The sequence below is a fragment of the Staurois parvus genome, unplaced genomic scaffold (genome assembly GCF_062004578.1).
Source record: "Staurois parvus isolate SC_StPar_1 unplaced genomic scaffold, SC_StPar_1.0 ptg000827l, whole genome shotgun sequence".
NCBI classification, from domain to species: Eukaryota; Metazoa; Chordata; class Amphibia; order Anura; family Ranidae; genus Staurois; species Staurois parvus.
The window spans coordinates 5540789-5565587 of NW_028318623.1; the positions used below are offsets into that span (position 1 = coordinate 5540789).

The following is a 24799-nucleotide window of genomic DNA, read 5'->3' on the forward strand; positions in this document are numbered from 1 at the left end:
AAAAGAGTTTTAAGTTCTTAATCAGATGATACACGCAATTAAAAACATGGGACAAATACGTCCCTTGGTCCTCAAAGGGTTAAGACTATTCAGAAATTTCAGATGGTGTGTCAATACCTTAATTCCAGAACTGCGGCACTTCATGACAGCATCAGGAACAGTGGAACGAGGAGGGTCAATCATAGAAATGAGGCCAACAAAGCAAAGATCATTTAATGGAAAATTTCCACTATCTGCATCAAATGGGTATCCAGGTCCATAAGCTGAACAGGGAAGTAGTAACTGACAGAATCCTGTGAAATATTAAGAAATGGTCTTTAAGGGACATCATGTTTTATCAGATACAATTAAAAAAATGCAAACAGTCGACAGAAAAGCTTTAGGAATTTTAGAATATCTCTCAAAGTAACAATGATGATTGGGCTTGCGGGCTTACCTAGAACTCGTTCTCCTAAACTTCCCAGATTCATATATGCTTGCTGAAAGTGGTCTTTCAATTCATCATCCAGTGGCCATTCCTGTCCTCCAATCATGATGGTGCTGCATCTGTCCAAGATTCGCTCTGGTGCACCTTTCATCACCAGCAAGTAGCCTTTCTCAGCAGGATCTTCTGGGATGTGGATAGAGACCTATGTGATGGGAAAAAAAAGTAATCAGATTGAATATTTTGACTAAAGAATTAATGGCAAGGGCTGAAAACTGATGATGAAGAGTGCTGAGAAGTAGTGAAAGTCCAGGAAATAATGATAATTAATAATGACAGATGAGGGAATGGTGAGGGATGAAGGAATATGGGATAATCATGATTAGGAATGAGCTGAGAGTTCAAATGTTGGGACTGAATTTTCCTTGTTTAGTGGTTCAATGAACAGCCTAAATAAAATGGTGTTCGGACAAGCCAAAACTTCAGCTGCAGCAGGAAGCAGGGGCGGACTGACAACTCATGGGGCCCACGGGCAATAAGGGATCATGGGGCCCCTGTGTCCTTGCCTAAACTCAAAAAAGCCTATGAAAAAGGTACCAGGGGCATCTCATGGGGCCCCCTACTGACCCCGGGCCCTCGGGCAGTGCCCCGAGTTTCCAAATGGTCAGTCCGCCCCTGGCAGGAAGAGAAACCTTTAGCAGCGGTATATTACCACTGCTAAATGTGACAGCTTTCCTACAATCTGGTAGTTGGGAGGCTGGAAGCCGCTGGCATTCTAACAACCAATGAGTCAACCCCTGCCTAGCCCATTCACCAGACAGCTGGAGATTTCCAGCTGATAAGTGATTGTAAACAAAGGGATAAAGTTAGTGTAAAAAAATGGATGGGATCTGCCCAATATTTGTACAATTTTGTATTTTTAACGTTTCAGTTTAAGCATTATTAAAATTGCTGCCCCTGCTAAATGGAATTTATTTTTTTTTCAATGCTTTGGTACATGTACCCTAGGACAGAGCCTAGCCCAGGGGTGGGCAAACTTTTTGACTTGAGGGCCGCAATGGGTTCATATATTGGACCCAGGGGCCGGACCAAGAGTAGATGAATGATGTGTATGTGTCATCCATAGTAAGTATAGTAATATTCCCCCATAGTAAGCATAGTAATTAATCCCCCATATAGTAATTCATCCCCCATAGTAATTCACCCCCCATATAGTAATTCATCCCCCATAGTAATTCATCCCCCATAGTAATTCATCCCCCATATAGTAATTCATCCCCCATATAGTAATTCATCCCCCATAGTAATTAATCCCCCATATAGTAATTCATCCCCCATAGTAATTCATCCCCCATATAGTAATTCATCCCCCCTATAGTAATTCATCCCCCCTATAGTAATTCATTCCCCATATTAATTCATCCCCCATATTAATTCATCCCTCATATAGTATTGCATCCCCCATAGTACTATTCCCCCCCAAGTAGTAAGCCAAGTCCCCCCTGTGTCAATTTACTTACCTTTGCTCCGCGGGTTCCTCTCGCCGTGTTCCCGCGCCGTTCCGGTCTTCAGGGCGGACTGTGAGAGGAGCCTAGCTCCCCTCACGTTCGTCACGCTGCCCCGCCTACACACATCCTGACAGCCATCCTGACAGTATCACGCTCCACGGGCCAGATTAAAAGGTCCGCGGGCCGTAGTTTGCCCATTGCTGGCCTAGCCCCTCATCATTTGTTATACTAATTTATAAGATTCAGCTCCCGTTGGTTTCAGTGAGGTTCAGATTCGGCATTCAAACTTTCCTTAAGTTTGCCACTTACCCCAAATCTGAACCCAAAGCATTTGGCTCATTACTAATCAAGAGGAAGTACATTTGGATAGCAGAATTTTTATATCTGCTCAATCACTTACTTGGTACTTATTGCTTGAGTTGAATGGAATTTCAAACACTTTTTTATTTCTTTGCCTAATTTCTATCACATTCCCGTAGATCTGCTCAGTAAATTTCAACAATGCTGCTTCAGAGGCATCTCCATTGACTGTTTTCTGAATGGGAAAGTTGAAAGTAAATTAGCCTTTCATTAAACTAAATGTGTCTGATGGTAATACAATCGCAAAGAACCAGAAGAGCACATTAGGTAATCACATTACAAATAATGAGGAATTTGTAAATTATTTATTTCAGGTACTTATATAGCGCCATCAATTTACGCAGCGCTTTACATATATATTGTACATTCACATCAGTCCCTAACCCTCAAGGGGCTTTTGAACATGTTCCATATATAATGCTACTCATACTTACTTTGCTGATGGGAACTTCCTCTTGACCTCCAATGAATTCTGCCCTGTTGCACAGGGTGGCAATTCTACCTAATGCAGACCAGGAAGGTGAACTCTGATCAAACATTTCTCCTGAAGAAATAGATAGATAACAACAGTTATAGATTGGTCACATTCATGTTTATCTAAACATAACATGCAGTGGTGTATTTAGTTTTTGTGCTGCCCTAGGCAACACAAAAATCCCCCCCCACGGAGAGAGCCTGACACCGACCAATACCACCTCCCCACCCAAGACAGCCTTCCACTACCACCACCCTCCATACACCGAGAGAAAGACACTCACTTTCATGGCTCCAGACCAGGGGTGGACTGACAATTCATGGGGCCCCCGGGCAATAGGAGATCATGGGGCCCCTGTGTCTTTGCCCAAACTCAAAAAAGCCTATGAAAAAGGTACCAGGGGCATCTCATGGGGCCCCCTACTGACCCCGGGCCCTCGGGCAGTGCCCGAGTTTCCAAATGGTCAGTCCGCCCCTGCTCCAGACATCCCCCGGAATGAGAGTCAGGCTCTGCATACACCGTCAAGCATCCCGCAGCCTCTCTCAGATCCAACCTGGTCCCCATGCTGCGTGTGTCCCTTCTTTTGTCCCTTCCTCTGGGGAGCAGTGCTGCCCCCCTGAATAATGCCGCCCTAGGCAAATGCCTTGTTTGCCTTGTGGTAAATACACTCCTGATAACATGTACTATGTAAGATACATTTTTTGCATTGTGACTTAGACGTTGACTTACTAAAACCGGAGAGTGAAGAATCTGGTGCAGCTGAGCATGGTAGCCAATCAGCTTCTAATTTCAGCTTGTTCATTTAGGCTTTGACAAAGAAAACTAGAAGCTGATTGGTTTCTATGCAGAGCTACACCAGATTTTGCACTCACCAGTTTTAGTAAATTAACCCCAAAGTGTCTGAAAGCATATGTTATAAAATAGACAAGTTAAGAGTTTGCTGATTGCAATAACAACTAGTGTTTTTTTAAAGTAGAAATGGGGGCCTTACCAGTGCAATCCTCAGTGGTATCCGCGTTGTGAATGATTTTATCAAACCACATATGAGCCACTGTCATACGGTTCTGTGTCAGGGTACCAGTCTTGTCGGAGCAGATGACCGAAGTAGATCCAAGTGTCTCCACAGCCTCAAGGTTCTTAACCAAACAATTCTTCTTTGCCATACGTACTGCAGTAAGTGACAGGCAGACCTAGGAGGAAGGGCAATAAGGGTTATCACAAAAGTTGTAATATTTGAATCAAGTATCTATTAGGTGTATGCAGGGGCGGACTGACCATTTGGAAACTCGGGCACTGCCCGAGGGCCCGGGGTCAGTAGGGGGCTCCATGAGATGTCCCTGGTACCTTTTTCATAGGCTTTTTTGAGTTTGGGCAAGGACACAGGGGCCCCATGATCCCCTATTGCCCGGGGGCCCCATGAGTTGTCAGTCCGCCCCTGGGTGTATGGTATTGTAATTAACAAGCAGTACTTATACTTACAGTGACAGTGCACAGTAGACCTTCTGGTACATAGGCTACCACGATGCCGATGCAAAATATAACAGCATTGAGAGCACTGTAACCCATAGCCAATGAAATGATAAAGAAAACTCCTCCAACAAACACTGCAAGGCCACTAATTATCTGGACAAAGTGCTCAATCTCCAGAGCTATGGGTGTCTTCTGATTTCCGACTCGTGAGGCCAGGGAAGCAATACGTCCAATCACTGTACGGTCACCTGTGTTTATGACAATTCCACTTGCTGCACCTGTAGGTGAGAATCTATTTCTTAGAACCTGTTTGAATACATAGTTCGATCGCTCAAATGCTACCTGTAAGTATTGACATTGAGTTGATGTACAAAATTTGGAATAATAAACTGAATTTTATGTGTCACAAAAGTCAGGTTTGTATAGAAGCCTAAAGCTTACCTTCCAAGCAGGTGGTAGAGTAAAACCCAAGGTTCTTGGTCTCTAGCGGATTCTCATGTGTGCACTCCACACCTCGAGGTTGTGCTTCTGACTCACCAGTCAGAGACGAGTTGTCAACCTGTGTAGCAAGAACACTATATTATTTTGGTTGCTTATGGTTGTTTTACTTGATTCATATTGCAAGCCAAGAAGCCCTAGATTTCCTCATCATTGTAAGAGCTGTGAAAATGTGGAATAGACTCCCTCAAGAGCTAGTTCAGGCAGTAAAAAGGCCTGGGTGCATTCCAAAATGCACATAATATAAGTGGATATTATTATTTAGAAGAAATTACACCAGGTGTAGTTGATCCAGGGATTATCAGGAAGGAATTTTATCCTACGGGAGCAAATTGGATCATGCTTTATTTGGATATTTTTGGCTTCCTCTGGATCAGCTGTGGATATAGAACTGTGTATATGGGGGTTGGTCAATATCTTTTTCTTGTAGGTTGAACTAGATCAGGGGTGGGCAAACCTTTTGACTTGAGGGCCGCAATGGGTTCATATATTGGACCCGGGGGCCGGACCAAGAGTAGATGAATGATGTGTATGTGTCATCCATAGTAAGTATAGTAATATTCCCCCATAGTAAGCATAGTAATTAATCCCCCATATAGTAATTCATCCCCCATAGTAATTCATCCCCCATAGTAATTCATCCCCCATAGTAATTAATCCCCCATATAGTAATTCATCCCCCATAGTAATTCATCCCCATAGTAATTCATCCCCCATAGTAATTAATCCCCCATATAGTAATTCATCCCCCATAGTAATTCATCCCCATAGTAATTCATCCCCCATAGTAATTCATCCCCCATATAGTAATTCATCCCCCATAATAATTCATCCCCCATAGTAATTCATCCCCCATAGTAATTAATCCCCCATAGTAATTAATCCCCCATATAGTAATTCATCCCCCATAGTAATTCATCCCCCATAGTAATTCATCCCCCATATAGTAATTCATCCCCCCTATAGTAATTCATCCCCCCTATAGTAATTCATTCCCCATATTAATTCATCCCCCATATTAAATCCCCAAGTCCCCCCTGTGTCAATGCACTTACCTTTGCTCCGCGTGTTCCTCTCGCCGTGTTCCCGCGCCATTCCGGTCTTCAGGGCGGACTGTGAGAGGAGCCTAGCTCCCCTCACGTTCATCACGCTGCCCCGCCTACACACATCCTGACAGCCATCCTGACAGTATCACGCTCCGCGGGCCGGATTAAAAGGTCCGCCGGGCCGTAGTTTGCCCATTGCTGAACTAGATGGACTAGTGTCTTTTGTCAGCCTCAATAACTATGTAACTATTGTGCAAATTTCCCAAAGTCTCACCTTGCAGCCATGGCACTCCAGTAGGCGCAAATCAGCTGGGATTTTGTCTCCTCCTTTCAAATAAACAATGTCACCTACAACAAGCTTCTCCGCTACCATTTCTACACGTTTTCCATCCCGAAGAACCACGGCTTGCTAGGTTGGCAGAGATGCAGGTTAGGAATAAATCTCACCTCAGTGTATCATTGGATAATTTTAAAAATCAGTTTACTAAATGTGTGACATTTCTCACCTGAGGAACCATGTCCTTAAAGCCGGCCATAATGTTTGTACTTTTGGCTTCCTGGTAATATGCAAAGAGGGCGGTCAGCACGACTACACCAATAAGGATTATAGCCAACCAGAGCTGGAAACAGAGAATGTTTATGATTTAGCGAGGAACAGAAGGCATATTGAAAACAGGAAAACAAAACTTCCATTAACAGTTATGCTTACATTGTCTTTAGAAACAGTGGGATCCTGTGCAACTTGTAGACCATAGGCAAGGAAACACAAAGCACTCGCAATCCAAAACACAATGGAAAATCCACCAGCCATAAGCATCAAAAATTTCACAATTCCAGGGGTTCCTTTTGGAGGAGAAAGTTTGTTAGGTCCATCCCGAGCAAGAATCTCCTCAGCGGCGGCAGTGCTTAGGCCCTACAAGTAACCACAAACATATGTATTAAAAAATTATTAAAATATCATTGGAACAATGAAAGATTAATTCAGTTGGTGGGTATGGATTGTTGCATCACTTCTGCAAACTGACAAAAACACTTTCAAAATATATGTATATAAATGTAAACAATAAACAGTGCAGCGCTCAAAAATAAATTAAAGGCAGTATAAAGTCTATGCGATATCCATGGTGTTGTCTGGATTAGATGAAAAACTTCCAGAATATTTACTGCTTCAAATAATAGCAATGCGCACTCACCAGCAACGCATGGATTATGCGTATGTAGGAATAATCATCCCAGATGTCAGATCCATTGAAGAGTGGTGGGCATCCCTCTTTGATGGATCTGACATCTGGGATGATTATTCCTACATACGCATAATCCATGCGTTTCTGGTGAGTGCGCATTGCTATTATTTGAAGCAGTATATATTCTGGAAGTTTTTCATCTAATCCAGACAACACCGTGGATATCGCATAGACTTTATACTGCCTTTAATTTATTTTTGAGCGCTGCATTGTTTATTGTTTACATTTATATACATATATTTTGAAGGTATTATTGTTACCTGGAGTGTTCTAGCTGCTGTATATATTTAAGAGCGCTCACTACAATTTGTTTTATTATCTGTTTGACAAAAACACTTACTTTGCTTAGTTACAGGTCTGTGAACTCTCTTGTTTATTAACAACAATTTGACAACTAAAATGATGTTTTTGGAATTGAAACTGAATTACAATGAAAGCTACAGTGAAACAAAAATTTTACTTGTTTTTTTTCCATAGACTTACCTCCTTAATGTTCACTGAGTATTTCTTCTCCAGGTCATCTACACTTAAATTGTGGTCCGTCTAAAACAAAAATTGGAGTTATTTCAACAACAGTGTTATCATTTTGTTCATGGTTTGTTTCTCAGAGATAATCATTAGAATGTAAAAAAAAATCTGAAAAATGAACTGTTTCTTTTAGATCAACAGAAGAATATGTCCTACAGACCAACAGTCAATTAATTAACAGTAGTGTTTTTTTTTAATAATTTAATTACTTTACTTTCATTTGCTCGAAGTCAGTGAAAACAAGTTATCTAGGTTATCATAACTTTGGGAAATCCTTGTGTGATACTGTTGATCTTTAACTACTTCCCACCCTCCCACAGTACAATTACTGCAGGCGGTGGCACTGGCAGGCTCGATCATTTACATGTCCATCATCCAGCCTGTTCCGGGTTATGGGCATGCATGTGCGTACCCGCTGCTAGCCCTCCCGCTGTCACAGGCTACAGCAGGATTTGGTCAGCAGGTCCCGGCCAATGATTTATGGTCAGTTAGTGTATCCTGTCAGCTAGCGCCAAATTGCCCACTACACTATCACAGTCCCATTACAGGTTGCTGATCACTGCCGTTACCAGTATAGCACCATAGCTGTGGAAATTCCAATATACAGTCTATACCATTGTTTGTAGATGCTATAACTTGCTCACAAACCAATTCATACACACTTATTGGGATTTTCTTTTACCAAAGACATGTACATGTCATATATTTTGGCCTAAATTTATAAAGAAATTTGATTTTTAACTTTTTTTTTATTGGATATGTTTTATACCAGAAAGTAAACACTATTTTCTCAAGAAGTAATTTTCAGTATTTTTCATTTATAGAATAAAAAATAAAAATCCCAGTGGTGATCAAATACCACCAAAAGAAAGCTCTGTGTGGGAAAAAATATAAATGTAATTTGGGTACAGTGCTGCATAACCGAGCAATTGCCAGTTAAAGTAGCACAGTGATAAATAGCAAAAATGTGCTGGTCATGAAGGGGGCAAATCCTTCTGGAAGTCAAGTGGTTAATCATGTGTCACTCTTGTTTTGGCAACTTTTGGTAAACTTTTTACCGAATTAATTTTTTCTAAAAAGGGTCCCCTGCAGGTTAATGCCATAATGTGCTATTGATCACCACCCACTAGCACATTACGGCCGACTTACCATACGCTGTCACCGCTGCCGGCAGCTTCCATATGGTCTTACCTCTGTTTTTGCACACTCCGGCCGCTTGGAATGGCCAGGCCGTGATGATGCAACTCCCATGTGGCACGCTGCGCTGTATCCCATACACACTCTGGGGTTGATTTACTAAAGGCAAATAGACTGTACACTTGGCAAAGTGCAGTTGCTCCAGAGCTTAGTAAATGAGATAAAGCTCCACTTTGCAAAAAATACCCAATCACGTGCAAGGAAATTAAAAAAACATTTTTGCTTGCACATGATTGGATGATGGAAGTCAGCAGATCTTCAGCTTATTTACTAAACTCTGGAACAATTGCACTTATGTGGTGCAACTGCACTTTGCAAATGGCACAGTCTATCTGCCTTTAGTAAATCAACCCCCAGAATGAACTGAATGTAGAGCATCACTACACATGTGCCGGTGACATCATCTGCTCTTGACAATGTGAATATCTCCTAGGTGGTGCATGCTTAGGAGACATTCATTGAACCTACAGGCAAGTCTTGTTGTCAGGGGCGAACTGACAACTCATGGGGCCCCCGGGCAATAGGGGATCATGGGGCCCCTGTGTCCTTGCCTAAACTCAAAAAAGCCTATGAAAAAAGTACCAGGGGCCTCTCATGGGGCCCCCTACTGACCCCAGGCCCTCGGGCAGTGCCCGAGTTTCCAAATGGTCAGTCCGCCCCTGCTTGTTGTAAGTCTTACCTGCAAGTACAGGTTTAAATAGGGGGGTTTAATACCACTTTTAACAAAACATTTTATGAAATGAACACAATAGTCCAAGATGAAGGTTTCTCATTTAACTTACAATTTCAAGTTCCTTTTTGAGGTTTTCCACTTTCTTCTCTTTCTTCTTGGCTTTCTTTGATTTTTTTTCTGAAGGGTTCTCGGTTATTGACTGATCTGTAACAGAGATGGTGTAGGCATCTGGGGGCTTCTGCATAAACAGAAAAAAATGTATTTATTACAGGTACTTATATAGTGTCATCAATTTATGCAGCGCTTTACATACAGCATATATTGTACATACACATCAGTCCCTAACCCTCAAGGGGTGTACAATCTAAGGTCCCTAACTCACATTCATACATACACATGCTAGGGCCAATTTAGACAGGATCCAATTACCTACCAACATGTCTTTGGAGTGTGGGAGAGGAAACCAGAGACAGGGGCGTATTTACCACAAACAAGGCATTTGCCTAGGGCGGCATTTTTCAGTGGGGCAGGAAGAAGGGACACACGCGGCATGGGGATCAGGTGTGATCCAAGAGAGGCTGCGGGCTTCTTGATGGTACATGCAGAGCCCAACTCTCATTCCCGATGGTGTCCGGAGCCGTGAAGGAGAGTGTCTTTCTTTCTCTCTCTCGCTGGGTGGAGAAAGGTGGTGTATGGGAGGCAATGGTGGTGGAGGGCTCTCTTGGGTGGTGGTGCTGTGGGGGGGGGGTCAGGTATGTTGTTGGTCAATGTCTCAGGCTGTCTCCTCCATGGGGGTGGCGTTGGTCGGTGTTGGGCTCTCTCCATGGGAGGGAGGTTCCATCTTTGTGTTGCCTAGGGCTTTGCAAAACCTACATACACCACTGGCCAGAGTACCCAGAAGAAACCCACACAGGCACAGAGAGAACATCCGAACTCCAGGCAGGTAGTGCCATGGTTGGGATTTGAACCGACAACCCTAGTGCTGCTAGGCAGAAGTGCTAACTGCTTAGCCACTGTGCTGCCCAAATGTATTACTTTATCCAAATATCTAGGTATGCACTGAACCTGCAATAAACATATCCTGAGAATTTATGTAGTAAACTATCAAATAAAAATGTTTCACATACTGATAATAACTCAATGGGGTTTATTTGCTAGAGCTGGAGAGTGCAAGATCAGGCTCACTTCTGCATAGATACCAATCAGCGTCCAGGTTTTATTGCCAAAGCTTAGTGTTACTAAACCCACAACAGTACAATCAGTCTGTATATGCAGTAAAGCATGCTTGTTATACTCCCTGTGGAACCTAAGGGGTTAATCCTCTGCATTGTGTAAAAAGGCTGTTTGATCCTGACTTATTTGATCCTCCCCTTCTTCCAGTGTCCGCCTCTTATCTCCTGATACAAGTGTGGAAACACTGCACATGCTGTTTGTTGTGTATTGCTAGAGAGGTTTTTTTTTTTCTTGGGAGAGTGCATGTAATCAGCACAGGGCCAATCATCACTGTCCAGACAGAGGTCAGGGGTCCTGCATCCTGCTAGAGTAGATAGAAGTCACAAGACTACTCTAACTGCTGATGAGAAAAGGTATTTAGCAGTTTATATTTACTAAAATAATTGCATTTCCATGTTGTCTGTACTGTGGGAGACCAGATATAGTGAATGCAGGGTCCGGGGAGACCAGATATAGTGCATGCAGGGTCCAGGGAGACCAGATATAGTGAATGCAGGGTCCGGGAAGACCGGATATAGTGAATGCAGGGTCCAGGGAGAGCGGATATAGTGAATGCAGGGTCCGGGGAGACCAGATATAGTGAATTCAGGATCCAAGGAGACCAGATATAGTGAATGCAGGATCCGGGGAGACCGGATATAGTGAATGCAGGGTTTGGGGAGACCAGATATAGTGAATGCAGGGTCCGGGGAAACCAGCTTTAGTGAAGGCAGGGTCCGGGGAGGCCAGATATAGTGAATGCGGGGTCCGGGGAGACCAGATATAGTGAATGCAGCGTCCGGGGAGACCGGATATAGTGAGTGCAGGGTCCGGGGAGACCAGATATAGTGAATGCAGGGTCCGGGGAGACCATCTTTAGTGAATGCAGAGTTCGGGGAGACCAGATATAGTGAATGCAGGGTCCTGGTAGACCAAATATAGTGAATTCAGGATCTAAGGAGACCAGATATAGTGAACGCAGGATCCGGGGAGACCGGATATAGTGAATGCAGGGTCCGGGGAGACCGGATATAGTAAATGCAGGGTCCGGGGAGACCGGATATAGTGAAGGCAGGGTCCGGGGAGACCAGATATAGTGAATGCAGGGTCCTGGGAGACCAGATATAGTGAATGCAGGGTCCAGGGAGACCAGATATAGTGAATGCAGGGTCCGGGGAGACCGGATATAGTGAATGCAGGGTCCGGGGAGACCAGATATAGTGCATGCAGGGTCCAGGGAGAGCCGATTTAGTGAATGCAGGGTCCGGGGAGACCAGATATAGTGAATGCAGGGTCCTGGTAGACCAAATATAGTGAATTCAGGATCCAAGGAGACCAGATATAGTGAATGCAGGATCCGGGGAGACCGGATATAGTGAATGCAGGGTTTGGGGAGACCAGATATAGTGAATGCAGGGTCCGGGGAAACCAGCTTTAGCGAAGGCAGGGTCTGGGGAGGCCAGATATAGTGAATGCAGGGTCCGGGGAGACCAGATATAGTGAATGCAGGGTCCGGGGAGACCAGATATAGTGAATGCAGCGTCCGGGGAGACCGGATATAGTGAGTGCAGGGTCCGGGGAGACCAGATATAGTGAATGCAGGGTCCGGGGAGACCATCTTTAGTGAATGCAGAGTTCGGGGAGACCAGATATAGTGAATGCAGGGTCCTGGTAGACCAAATATAGTGAATTCAGGATCCAAGGAGACCAGATATAGTGAACGCAGGATCCGGGGAGACCGGATATAGTAAATGCAGGGTCCGGGGAGACCGGATATAGTAAATGCAGGGTCCGGGGAGACCGGATATAGTGAAGGCAGGGTCCGGGGAGACCAGATATAGTGAATGCAGGGTCCGGGGAGACCAGATATAGTGAATGCAGGGTCCAGGGAGACCAGATATAGTGAATGCAGGGTTCGGGGAGACCATATATAGTGAATGCAGGGTCCGGGGAGACCTGATATAGTGAATGCAGGGTCCGGGGAGACCTGATATAGTGAATGCAGGGTTCTGGTAGACCAGATATAGTGAATGCATGGTCCGGGGAGACCAGATATAGTGAATGCAGAGTCTGGGGTTTAGTACCATTTTAACTGAACAAGCTGAGGTTAGAAGCTGATTGGTTTCTATGCAAAAGTAAGCCTGATTTTGCATTCTCCATCTCTAGTAAATAAACCCCAATACTACATCTGAATACTTCTAAAACTTATTTATATCAGTACTTGTCCCAGCAGGTGACCTTAAAGTGCATCTGTACCCAGATCAGGCACACTAGAGTATTTACAAACAGTAAAAGCACTTTGAAACAAACCCTCATTTATCTCTGCATCTGTTAGCATTGTGGAGAATTTGAATTTGTTAAGAATATATAAATAATTGAAATGGTATTAAACCTGAAAAAAAAAAATATATATATATATTTTTTTTTTGCAGCTTACCAATCCCTAAATGTGTTTTTTGTTTATTTTCACCTGATGATCTGCCCAGTAACACATTTTCTGCCTTTGGGTGACTAGTCTCCACCGTATGCTGGAGCAATGGATACATCCCTGAACAGGAACATTGTCAGTAGGCAGGAGGGTAGTTTTAGATGCACTAGAAAATTTAGATGGACTTGACTGAAAATTAAAGCTGAACTCCAGCTAACAGTTTTTAGGAAGTTACAGCAACAGTTTTTTTTTTCCTTTAAATAAATAAAATTTGACCATTGTAAGCACCCCTGTTAGTGGTAAATGGTTTGTCTCAACCCATTTTTGGCCAATGCACACACCCAATAATGCCAAGCTGAACATGCCTCTTTTGTCTATTATAAGGTCAATTCAGGCTGCAAAGTTTAATTCAGGTTAGTTACAGAACTTGTTTAACTTGTTTGGTTTCTACAGTGCTACAACTCTATGTATGAAAGATGTTAAAGAGAAACTGTCTGCTACAAATGAACATAAACATGAAAACTCACATTGCATAGGTGTACATATAATTTATCATTATGTGTGTATATATATATATATATATATATATATACATTGCATAGGTGTATATATAATATATCATTATGTGTGTAAATATATATATATATATATATATATATATATATATATACACATTGCATAGGTGTACATATAATTTATCATTATGTGTGTATATATATATATATATATATATATATATTTACACACATAATGATATATTATATATACACCTATGCAATGTATATATATATATATATATATATATATATGTACATACATACACACACACACATACCCACATGCACATGTGAAAATATCTGTAGAAGCAAAGATATAGGAAACAGAAGGTATATAAATTATATGCAAATCCCGTAAGCGGTAAGCTTGGCACCCCTCTGCTGCCTTCTATGCCATCCTATAGGTTTGCCATTTGTATTTTTTAATACAAGTGTGCAAAAATTATTTTTTAAATTTCCCCCAAATTTCTGCCAAATTTGGAAGATTTCTGAAAAATTGTGCAATTTTGTCAAAATGTGTTGAAACTTGTGGGAAAGGTACAATAAAGTGTTTTTTTTTAGGATAGCTGCCAATTGTATTTGGTTTAAATTGTCTCCAGAGGGTTAAAAAATTCCCCTCTTTTGCCTAAAAAATTGCCTATTATTAGCTTCTTTATTTTATTTATTTTTTTCACATGGAAAGAAAAACAGATGAAAAAAAAAAAATAAAAAATTAAAGCAGTACACAAATAATCAAATACACAAAAATAAAAAAATGAAAAGAACATCAATTAAATAAACCACTCTACCCTAAATATTCCCTCTAAAAAAACAATTTTGGTAAAATGTGTTGGAGCTAATGGGAAAGGCAAAATAAAGTGTTTTTATTGGTTGCCAATTGTATTTGGTTTAGACTATGGTTAGCCCTTCCCCCTGGCAGTACTAGAGTCGCTGGTTTGAATCCCAACTACGGCACTACCTGCCTGGAGTTTGCATTGTCTCCTTGTGCCTGCGTGGGTTTCCTCCGGGTACTCCGGTTTTCCTCCCACACTCCAAAGACATGTTGGTAGGTAATTGGATCCTGTCTAAATTGGCCCTAGTATGTGTATGTATGAATGTAAATTAGGGACTTTAGATTGTACACCCCTTGAGGGTTAGGGACTGATGTGAAAGTGCAATATATATGTAAAGCGCTGCGTAAATTGATGGCGCTACATAAGTACCTGTCATAAATAATAATAACTAGCTCCAGATGGTTAAAGAATCCAATGTTATGCTTACAAAATAGCCCATCATTGGCTTCTTTATTTTAATTTTTTTTCACAATGAAAAAAAATAGGCAGAAAAAAGTCAAAGTAAAAATTAAACACAACAGTACACAAATAAAGATCAAATACACAAAAAATGGAAAGAACATTATGGAAAGAAACCAAGCTAACCTAAATATTCTGTATTAAAAAAAATGGTAAAATGTGTTGCATCTATTGGTAAATGTAAAATAATTTATTTACTAAATATACACGATGCAAAATATGGTGCAGCTCTGTATAGAAACTATTCAGCTTTCAGATTTTATAGTTAAAGTTTAATTGAACCAGCTGAAGTTAGAAGCTGATTGGCTACCATGCACAGCTACACCAGATTCTGAGTGCACCTGTAAGTTTCCCCCCAAAAGAGTTTTTAGTGGTTGTCAACTATATTTGGTTTAGAGTAGTAAACTGTCTTCAGAAAATTAAAGAATTCCCTTTTATGTCTAAAAACTAGCCCATCATAAGCAAATAATTGGTAAAGTGTGTTGCAACTATTAGGAAATTTGAAATAAAGTGTTTTTCAGTGGTTGCCAATAACATTTAGTTTAAACTGGCTCTAGAGGGTTAAAGAATCCCAAAAAAACAGCCTATCATTAGCGTCTTTAAGAAAAAATAATTTCACAATGAAAAAACAGAAAATGTAAAAGGAAAAATGAATCACAACACTGCACATATAATAATAAAATACACTATAAAGGAAAAAAAATAGAGCATTAATGAAATAAACCTATCTACTCTAAATTTTCCCTATTACAAAAAAAAAAACAATTTTGGTAAAATGTGTTGCAACTATTAGGAAAGGTGAAATAAAGAGTTTTTCAGTGGTTGTCAATAGCATTTGTTTTAAACTGGCTCCAGAGGGTTAAAGAATCCCCTAAAAAATAGTCTGTCAATAATTTCTTTTTTATATTTCTTTTAAAAATGAAAAAATTTACAGAAAAAAGTAAAATTAAAAATTAAACATAGCAGTGCGCAAATAAAGATCAAATACACAAAAAAGAGAAAAATAGAAAGAACATTATTGAAACAAACCAAGCTGCCCCAAATTTTATCTAAAAAAAAAAAGAAAAAACCCTAAGCAGCCTAATCACTACAACTAAAAATGTCAAACTTGCCAATAATTTTACTGCGAAAATGATCTCACAAAAGTCGATTCACTCATCCCTGTTTATTAGTATTTGCAAAATCAAATTAAAAGCAATTAGCTAAGCTAACAAAACTGCCTTTACTCTTCCATAGTAGTAATAATATACACGTTAATATTATACAAAAAGTGTAATAAACTCTCTTACCTGGGAAGACATGATGGCAGGTTGGGAGAGGGTCTGGAGGTTGCAGGCAGCAGAGGAGATGTTCAGCGGATGTGCAACCTCTGGATTAGAAGACAGCAGCAAAACAGGTAAGATCACCTCTTGGCTGGTTACTCCTAAAGGATGCCACAGTCTGGAAGGACCAGACTCTGACACTATATACTGTCTGGCTCCTCCTCCTGTCCCCAGCCCTGCCTCTAGGTAGAAAGTTCAGGACACCTATCATCTAGCTGTACCAGGTTTTTTCCAGATAAACCAGTATGTCCTTTTTTGAAATGCTTGCTATACAGATGCTGTTCATCCTTCTTCACCCATGGCACATGTGATATGCTGCCCATACTGAAGACTAGAAGACCCAATACTGGAAATCTTACTATTGCAAAGGGTACCAAGAAATGTGTGTGTTGGGTGAGGCTGGTCTTTCAACCCCTGGTTCACATCTGTGCGGAGGTGCGGGCCGCGATTTACGCAGGCACGAGAATACATTCATTTGAATGGACTCCCGTGCCTCAGGACATGCATGGAAGAAGTCCCTGCGCTACTTGGGAAATTGCAGCCCGCACGGGCATCGAGGTTCGCAGTGCGGTTGCGATTTCCAGTGCGGGCGGAGTGCCTCATTCACACCAAATGTATTGGACTGCATTTGGCAGCATTCCCAAGCACAGTCCCATCAAAAGAACAAGGCAATTTGTGAATGAGCCGTTAAAGAGGAAATAAGCTCTCTCAATAAAAATTAAAGGGTAACTCCACTTTCACTGGAAAATAATATAGAATGTAAAAAAATATATGTGACACAAGTCATATTGTAATTAAATGTTATACATAGAAAAGCGTTGCCAGAAAAAAACTGAGTGATTCATCAAGTCTGCCCTTTTTTGTGTGTTTTTTTTTTTTTGGGGGGGGGAGTTTTATTTCTTTGTTTTTTTTTTTGTGGGTTTTTTTTTAATTATCTATAGATCAGACAAAACAGTTAACAAAAAAAAGTTACATTTTCTTTTCAATCTGCAATCTGCCAAATGCAATATGGCTACCTGAAGGGGTTTTGTACACAGATGATGTACGGAACTTCCTCAGAATCGTCATTTCCTGCTTGTGTGATTGGCTGATTTTCCCAGAAGTCCGAACTAAGATACAAGTCACATTTTAGGCATCCCCTGCAACAATAATTTCATTTCTGGTGAAATGCTTCTAAAAAGTTGATCACTTCTGGACTTAAAGTGGAACTACACTGCATATGACCATCACTACATGAAAATTCTATTTTTAATTTTTAATATTCATTTGCCTAGGCATGGAAACCAGGAAGTGACTGAAGTAATGTAAAAAAAAAAAGTTGAAAACAAGTAAATATGATATATGTTCACTTTGAAAAAAAAGGCTTTTTTGGGGAGTTTTAGCAGAGACACATTTTTTTTTCCAAACATTAATAGGCCTGCTATTATGCCCAATGTCACAGCCCCATGCACGCCACGCACCTGAGGTAGACCATCTCATGGAAAATCTATACTTTTGAAAATGTAAATGGTTAACTAATTTGAACTCAATCTGAAGTCATGGACAGATGAGGAGAAAGAAAGAAATTAGATTTAAAAAATGATAGACAGACAGACGGACAGACGGACGGACGGATAGATAGATCTACAGGATGATAGATAGATAGATAGATAGATAGATAGATCTTTTCATCTAAAGATGTAAGGCCCAGGGGCGGACTGACAACTCATGGGGCCCCCGGGCAATAGGGGATCATGGGGCCCCTGTGTCCTTGCCAAAACTCAAAAAAGCCTATGGAAAAGGTACCAGGGGCATCTCATGGGGCCCCCTACTGACCCCGGGCCCTCGGGCAGTGCCCGAGTTTCCAAATGGTCAGTTCACCCCTGGTAAGGCCCTTTCCACATGGGGTGGACTCTGCCATGAGTCTGCATGCTCATCAGTGTTTCTGTCTGCTGATCCCCACTGACCAGGCGATTGGCACAGACACAGCCCACTCTCCTCTATGGGCATTTGGATGTAAACAGACAATCTGTCCATTTACACCCAACTGCCATCTGATCCACTAGATGGAAGGGAAATGAATTCCCATACAGCCCCTTTCACATGAGCGGACCAAATGGGTCCACCTGTCCTATTGGACCCTCCACTGTCCTGGACTCTCCACTCTGGAGTGGTGGGTGTAATCGGATGTGTGTCCATTTACACCCCCTGACATCCAGCCTGATCCGATGGGGATCCATTCCCCTTCCGTATAGCTGATCGGATGGCAGTTGGGTATAAATAGTCATGTGGGCCCTTTACATCTGAATGCCCATAGAGGGGAGTGGGATGTGTCTGCTTTGCATAGGAGGAACCAGTCATCCGCCTGCTCAGTGGGGATCAGTGGACAGATCCCCTGATAAGCAAGTGGACTTCTTGCGGACATCCCCCCCCCCCCACCATGTGGAAGGGGCCTCCGTATTTACTGGATTATACTGGATGTAGGGGGGTATAAACAGACACACGTCCATTTACACCCGCTGCTCCTTAGAGGAGAATGGAGGGCCCAATTGGGTCCTCCTGTCAGTTTTCCAGTTGGACCCAGTTTTCTCACATGAAAGTGGAGTAAGGCTCCATTCACATCTGAGTGTAGCATTTTTGTAAATTTTTTTTGCACGTTTTTTTCCCCGTGTTTTTGTGCTCGTTTGCAAACGTTTGTGCGTGATTTGTTCAGGCATTTTCAGGCTTTTTTTAATTAGCCAATAGAGAAAAAGTTAATCTTTGACATCAATTATTGCCATGCCAGAAAAACGTTCTTGGCCGTGCGACAAAAATGCACAAAAGTGCATAAAAATGCGCAATTTGCATGTTTCTATGTATTTCTACGGGAATAAAAACACTCCAAAAACACAGGAATCTGCCTGAATGGAGCTACATAAGTAGCTCCAAAACTTTTTTGAGCTTCAGGCGTTCTGCTTCAGGCAACTTGGAGTGGAGATGTGAACCATCTCCATAGAGCAATATTGATTTTTTTTCTCCCTGAGCGTTTTGGAGCTTTGAGCTTCGCGCTACAAAACATCAGGTGTGAATGGGGCCTTAATCTTTTTTCCATTATGATATTTTCTTTCATGTGAATAAATTACACCTGAATAACAAATATTCAGTGACCACAATATACAATATTGGCCGCCACGATAATACTTCCACCCAGGAAGCCCAAAATCAAGATGTATTCAATAGAGACCAACAAAAAAGTCCAAAATCAAAAATGCGTTCAAGAATGTCCAACAGAAAAGTCCCAAAAAGTCTCAATACATTTCCATGTAAACTGAAGATATCACCAGTTTATATGGAATTTTTGGGACTTTTCTGTTGGACATTCTTGAACGCATTTTTGATGTTGGCCTTTTTTGTTGGTCGCTATTGAATACATCTTGATATTTTCTTTTAGATTATAGAAACAACCTTGCGGTATCCTGACCATATATTGCTCCTGCTACTTGTGATCTATACGCGGATGAACTGGTTGTCTGCCCTGTAGCCTGAAGGAGGGAGAGAGAACAGTACTGGTTTTACAGGTGAGGCAGACTAAAATATCCAAAGCTGGTAAGCACTGGCTTTAATATAAAAGAATGAGAAATGTGAAGGTGAAGACTACTCAGAAGTGATGGAGACATTGGGGGTGGAGGTGGAGTCATGTGAGTTCTGAGAAACGTAATTCACATGGAAATGTTCCAGTAAAGATTGGAGGTTTGCAGAGAGGTGGTCAATACCACTGACGAATTACAATGATAAAAACCCATTAAATGCATGCAAAACAGTGAATTGGAAAGAGGGATTAGTAATTAGGTAACTGTGGAACCAGAATTTAAGTAGTTATTGGAGGGACTTGAAGGATCTGGATTTCAGCAGGCTGAAAGTGGAAACATTGAATAGGGCAGGGGTCCTCAAACTTTCTAAACACAGCACCATACACAACAATTAAAATAAACAAACAGGGAGGGAAGGCCATAGAGTGGACTTTATAGGCACTACAGCAATGTTCATTAAAATTGTTACTTTATTGAGTATACACAAATATGCAGCAATTAGTAAACACATCTGCAGAGAGTGTAATCTCCCAATAGGATGATTCACTCTGTGCAGTTACAAATCTCCTAGATACATAGAATGTTAATGCATACAAATATACCGTATCCCGGTAAAGGTATAAGGAAACATATTCTGATGTCAATGGCTACAGTGACTCAAAATGTTTCGCGAAGATATCTCTTCTTCAGGAGTTACTACATAAGAGAAAAGTTGGTGTAAATTTATACATAACATATCGTGTTCACCCATCATTCAGCATAGAAATAATAGATTGGGTATACCTTAATCCAGGGGTGGGCAACTGTGGCCCTAAAGCTGTTGGTGAACTACAAGTCCCATCATGCCTCTGCCTTTGGGAGTCATGCTTGTAACTGTCAGTTTTGCAATGCCTCATGGGTCGTGTAGTTCTACAACAGCTGGAGGGCCACAATTGCCCACCCCTGTCTTAATCCACTGGCATCATAGCCTCGGTTTGGGGGGGATCTGGGCATTCATTGCCAGAGCCAATCGACAAGGGGACCTCAACAGACCAGACGAACAGTCGACAGCCCCTCAAAGGGCTTCCTGACATATAAAATATATGCAACAAAGGGGCGGACTGACCATTTGGAAACCCGGGCACTGCCCGAGGGCCCGGGATCAGTAGGGGGCCCCATGAGATGCCCCTGGTACCTTTTTCATAGGCTTTTTTGTGTTTTGGCAAGGACACAGGGTCCCCATGATCCCCTATTGCCCGGGGGCCCCATGAGTTGTCAGTCCACCCCTGTTAGTGATAGTGATAGAGAGTAGATGACAATATGGTTTTCACTGACCTTCCTACAGTTGGAAGTACAATAATGTCACCAGTTCTGGACCAATTGGACCACATAAAGAAGCATTCAGTCATATAAAATATATTGGGAAAGTGTAGTCATATCACCAATTCTGGTCCAGATAGAGAGCGTGCGTCGACCATTGGTAATCAACAATTATAATATATAAGAAAATCACTAAAAAGGTGATTAAATGACACAAAAAGATGCTTAACATTATAATGTCATGGAATAATAGGTGACATTTTATTATATAAAGGGAGGAGAATGTAGCAAGATATAAACAGACCGTCCTATATGCAGGAAAGGTGAGCCGTATAGGACACAATTCGTCAACGTGGTGGTACTAAAGTAGTATTAGAATGGAAAAGTAATTGGTCAAGATCCCATCTGTAATAAAAACAGTCAGGGTAACTCAATATTATCTATAGATATGGCCCAGCCATAGTCAGACTGAACCATACCTGGACCGTTGAAGAGAGTGCACCGTCCGGAGATTGGTCCCAAGACCGCCAATGGCTGAAGCCAACAAGGCTCCTTTGCCCACCAGGGCTAAACGCCACAAATGCCCACACTGTCTCCCTGTATTTGCCTGGAGGTCCGCCAACAAGGCCCCTTTGCCTACCAGGGAAAACACCACAACCGCCTGCATGTCCGCTGTAGTTGCCTGGAGGACCAGCACTGCTTGTCCGAACTTATGGGATCCCAACGCGGGACGCCCGCACAGGCACAGGACGGCGCATTACGTCACCACACTCGGCCACGTGTGGCCATGCATGCACACGGCAATGGGAGCCCACCATCAAAATGACAGCGAGCGCACAAGGACGGTGACACCTACGGCCAACTCCAGCCACCGCCATGGGAGGCCATGGCCGGGTTGCAGTTGTTAAACAAAAAGAAAAAAAAAATTGAATTTGAAAAAATCCAACTGTATATAAAGATCTGGAAAACATTATCACATTCAATTCATATAATTTTGTATGTTATTTTATATAAAAATTGAAAAGACATGATTATGTGTGTTAATTTAGCATGGGGACCTCTAGTCCATATACAGTAATGACCTTTTTTTATTGTTTTTTTATTTTTTGTGAATGTGCTTTGCAACTCATGATATTTTCTCTAAATACCCCATCAAGACCCCTTCCCTTCCCTCTACTGTATAATACTGTATAATTCCCTTCCCTCTACTGTATAATATCACAAAAACACAAAAAATTGCAAAATGACTGCATTGTTGTATGTATTAAAAAAACAAAAAAATATACAAATTATATATACAAATTATACAGAATTTATATAGCGCCAACAGTTTGCGCAGCGCTTTACAAAATTAAGGTAGACATTACAGTTACAATCAGGGGCGGACTGACCATTTGGAAACTCTTGCACTGCCCGAGGGCCCAGGGTCAGTGGGGGGCCTCATGAGATGCCCCTGGTACCTTTTTCATAGGTTTTTTTTTTAGTTTGGGCAAGGACACAGGGGCTCCATGATCCCCTATTGCCCGGGGGCCCCATGAGTTGTCAGTCCGCCCCTGGTTACAATACAATTTTATACAAGAGGAAACAGAGTTTACAATTATAGAAAAAGAATACATCAAACAAATAAACAATAATGTTCCACATCATAAATCACATCAATCATGAGGTTAGGCAGCCTGGTAATACATACCTGACAAATTCCCACTTATACACGAGCCATTTATTGCAGTGTGTAAATATAAACATCACGTGTGGCAGCCTGGATAATGGTGTACCGCTAGCCATACATGATCTGATCCACCCTTATTAATTTTGATTTCGTTTACTTGGAACAAATACAAGCCAGGTAGAGTTGCCAGTTCAAAGTACAGCCACAGGTCGAGGGAGAGTTCCTTGGAAAACAATGCCAATCATGAGTGTGCTTTATTTGATCAATGAAAGAGAAGTTCTAAAAGTTGAATTTTATATAAAAAACAGCAATATAAAAAAAAATAAATATATAGAAAAAGACGTGCCGAAATAAGCACATTTTAGGCAGCTTGACCCAAAAAAACTCAGATGGTCCACACATGGTAAGATATCTACCAAGTATTTATACAGTAGTTGCACATTTACTTTTCTTCAGGTACATTTGCCATAAAGCTCTTTGAGTCCTCGTGGGGAGAAAAGCACTATAGAAATAATGAGTTATTAAAGTCAATGGCAGACCTACACAGGCAAGTGAAATTGAATATTTTTACCTAGTCACCCTGAACTATTTTGGCCCCCTTGGAGCCCACAGGTTTTTGGGCTCTCATCCATATTCCATCAGTACACAGGTTAGCACTATGAGTTATAAAATTTTTATTTGAACATTTTTTTCCTGCTTGGCATAATGCCTAGTACAGATGATGAGAAAATCAGATGAAAAAAATTATTTTGGAGCAGACGGCCCTTAATCTGATGGTTAGTACACAGGTTTCAAGGGCCGATCTCGACAGTTCGTGCAAATTTTTTCCTACGGGATAAACGCGAACATTTTTCTACTAAGATAATTTTGGTTTAATCAACACAGTATTAGTCCATAAAAAAATTGAGTGACCAAGGCTGTGCATGCTTGGAAAACGAAAGAATGCATTGCAATACAGTACAATACATTACATCATGGTGGGAAGTTGTATCCTGTTTTAAGAGAATTTGCGTAACTCTAGTAACCTATTTGTTTTTAGATATGAGAATAGTATGCAAAAAAAAACAGATCATCATTTGTCCAATATTCTCATACTCAGGGGCGGACTGACCATTTGGAAACTCGAGCACTGCCCGAGGGCCCGGGGTCAGTAGGGGGCCCCATGAGATGCCCCTGGTACCTTTTTCATAGGCTTTTTTGAGTTTGGGCAAGGACACAGGGGCCCCATGATCCCATATTGCCTGGGGGCCCCATGAGTTGTCAGTCCGCCCCTGCTCATACTAGACTTATCGTGCTTCATCTTTATGCCTGTACACACAATGAGAAAATTGGATGAAAAAAATGCATTCTGAGCAATTGTTTCATAATCTAATCCAACTTTTCTCAACCAGGGTGCCTTGAGGTTTCTTCAGGGGTGCCTTGGCAAAATGTCTAAAAATTGCCCAAAACATGTATACAAGCCAGCAGGTGGAACAAGCCTGTCTTTTAGCTACGCAAAGCCACAGGTTTTCATTGTGCACCATTACGACCTTCTAGCCACCGGCGTCCTGACAACCAATGATATCGGCTGATAAGGAGGATATCAGCTGCCTGCACAGCATCCTTGTTTGACCCTCCCCTGCCCCTCTCCATCAGTGCTGGGGTCACATTAGCTCAGTGGTGGAGAAAAACTGAGGGAGAGGAGAAACAGTGGAATACTAGTCAGTACCAGTGTGCAAAAGTGTATTTACTTTGGAAGAATAAATCACCTCTAAGGTGTCCTACATGTGTGGATGTTGCTGCGTTATATACAACTATTAGAATAGTTTTTCCCATTTTAGAATGAGGTGCCATTTTAAAATTATGGCCAGTCTACAGGCACCCCAATTTAGAATGGGGTGCCTCAAGACTCCATAATTTTAAAGGGTGCCTCAGGACTGTCCATAATTTTAAAGGCTGCCTTGACCAGGGGTGGACTGACAACTCATGGGGCCCCCGGGCAATAGGGGATCATGGGGCCCCTGTGTCCTTGCCCAAACTCAAAAAAGCCTATGAAAAGTTACCAGGGGC

The 24799-nt window shown here is 41.7% G+C and overlaps 1 protein-coding gene across 1 annotated transcript in view; it reads right to left on the reverse strand.

Moving 5' to 3' along the window:
* The window catches only part of LOC149443879 (potassium-transporting ATPase alpha chain 2-like), a 28390-nt gene extending 12056 nt beyond the window's left edge, over window positions 1–16334 (reverse strand). The window contains exons 1-13 of the mRNA XM_089655205.1: window positions 16202–16334; window positions 9533–9661; window positions 7509–7568; window positions 6491–6694; window positions 6288–6401; window positions 6056–6190; window positions 4679–4796; window positions 4247–4515; window positions 3759–3957; window positions 2727–2836; window positions 2333–2467; window positions 437–629; window positions 118–293 (exon numbers count right to left, since the gene is read on the reverse strand). Of these exons, the coding sequence (XP_089511331.1) occupies window positions 118–293; window positions 437–629; window positions 2333–2467; window positions 2727–2836; window positions 3759–3957; window positions 4247–4515; window positions 4679–4796; window positions 6056–6190; window positions 6288–6401; window positions 6491–6694; window positions 7509–7568; window positions 9533–9661; window positions 16202–16213 (1854 nt within the window). The 5' untranslated portion in view covers window positions 16214–16334. The remainder of the gene's footprint in view (window positions 1–117; window positions 294–436; window positions 630–2332; window positions 2468–2726; window positions 2837–3758; window positions 3958–4246; window positions 4516–4678; window positions 4797–6055; window positions 6191–6287; window positions 6402–6490; window positions 6695–7508; window positions 7569–9532; window positions 9662–16201) is intronic.
* Between the last annotated feature and the right edge of the window lie 8465 nt (window positions 16335–24799).